Source organism: Corvus brachyrhynchos, unplaced genomic scaffold, assembly GCF_000691975.1.
Source record: "Corvus brachyrhynchos isolate BGI_N302 unplaced genomic scaffold, ASM69197v1 scaffold219, whole genome shotgun sequence".
NCBI classification, from domain to species: Eukaryota; Metazoa; Chordata; class Aves; order Passeriformes; family Corvidae; genus Corvus; species Corvus brachyrhynchos.
The window spans coordinates 1,244,973-1,245,500 of NW_008240034.1; the positions used below are offsets into that span (position 1 = coordinate 1,244,973).

At 67.2% G+C, this 528-nt stretch overlaps 1 protein-coding gene across 1 annotated transcript in view; it reads left to right on the plus strand.

Annotated features, from left to right (window-relative positions):
- Positions 1–528, plus strand: part of ARID3A (AT-rich interaction domain 3A) — a gene marked incomplete at its 3' end in the record, with an annotated part of 15,998 nt that overhangs the window by 951 nt on the left and 14,519 nt on the right. The window contains exon 3 of the mRNA XM_017743809.1: positions 3–170. Coding sequence (XP_017599298.1) covers positions 3–170 — 168 coding nt within the window. The remainder of the gene's footprint in view (positions 1–2; positions 171–528) is intronic.

Genomic DNA, 528 nt, shown 5'->3' on the forward strand with positions numbered 1-528 from the left:
CCGCGCGCCGCGGGCGCCGCCCCCCCCGCCGCCCTCAGCCACTCGCCCAGCCCGGGGCTGTCGGACGAGAGCCAGGCCTCTGAGGAGGAGGAAGAGGAGGAGCGCGGCGAGGAGGAGGAAGATGGCGGGTACCAGCAGGAGATGGGCTCTGAGGAGGAGGAGGAGGACCTGTGAGTGTACTCAGGCAGCTCTCATGGGTTTGGGGAAAGGGCAGGGAAGTGGCACAGCACTGGTGGGTTTGGGCACAGCGTGCTGGGGAGGCTGCGGGGATCCTGCAGCTTGGGGCAGGTTGTGGGTTAGAGCCACCGGGATATTCCAGAGCAGGAGGTGCTGAGAGCAGCGGCTCGGCTCTGTGGCCGTGATTCCTCGTGCTGGGCTGGCACGACATCCCATCTCTGCCCAGGAGCTGCGTGGGGCTGTGACAGAGGACGCCGGGCTGGCGTTAAATTATGCAGGACCCTCAGCTGCCTCCAGCATACATCCTCCCAGGGCAGGGCCCGGCCAGGAGCCATCTGGCAGAGCTCCGTG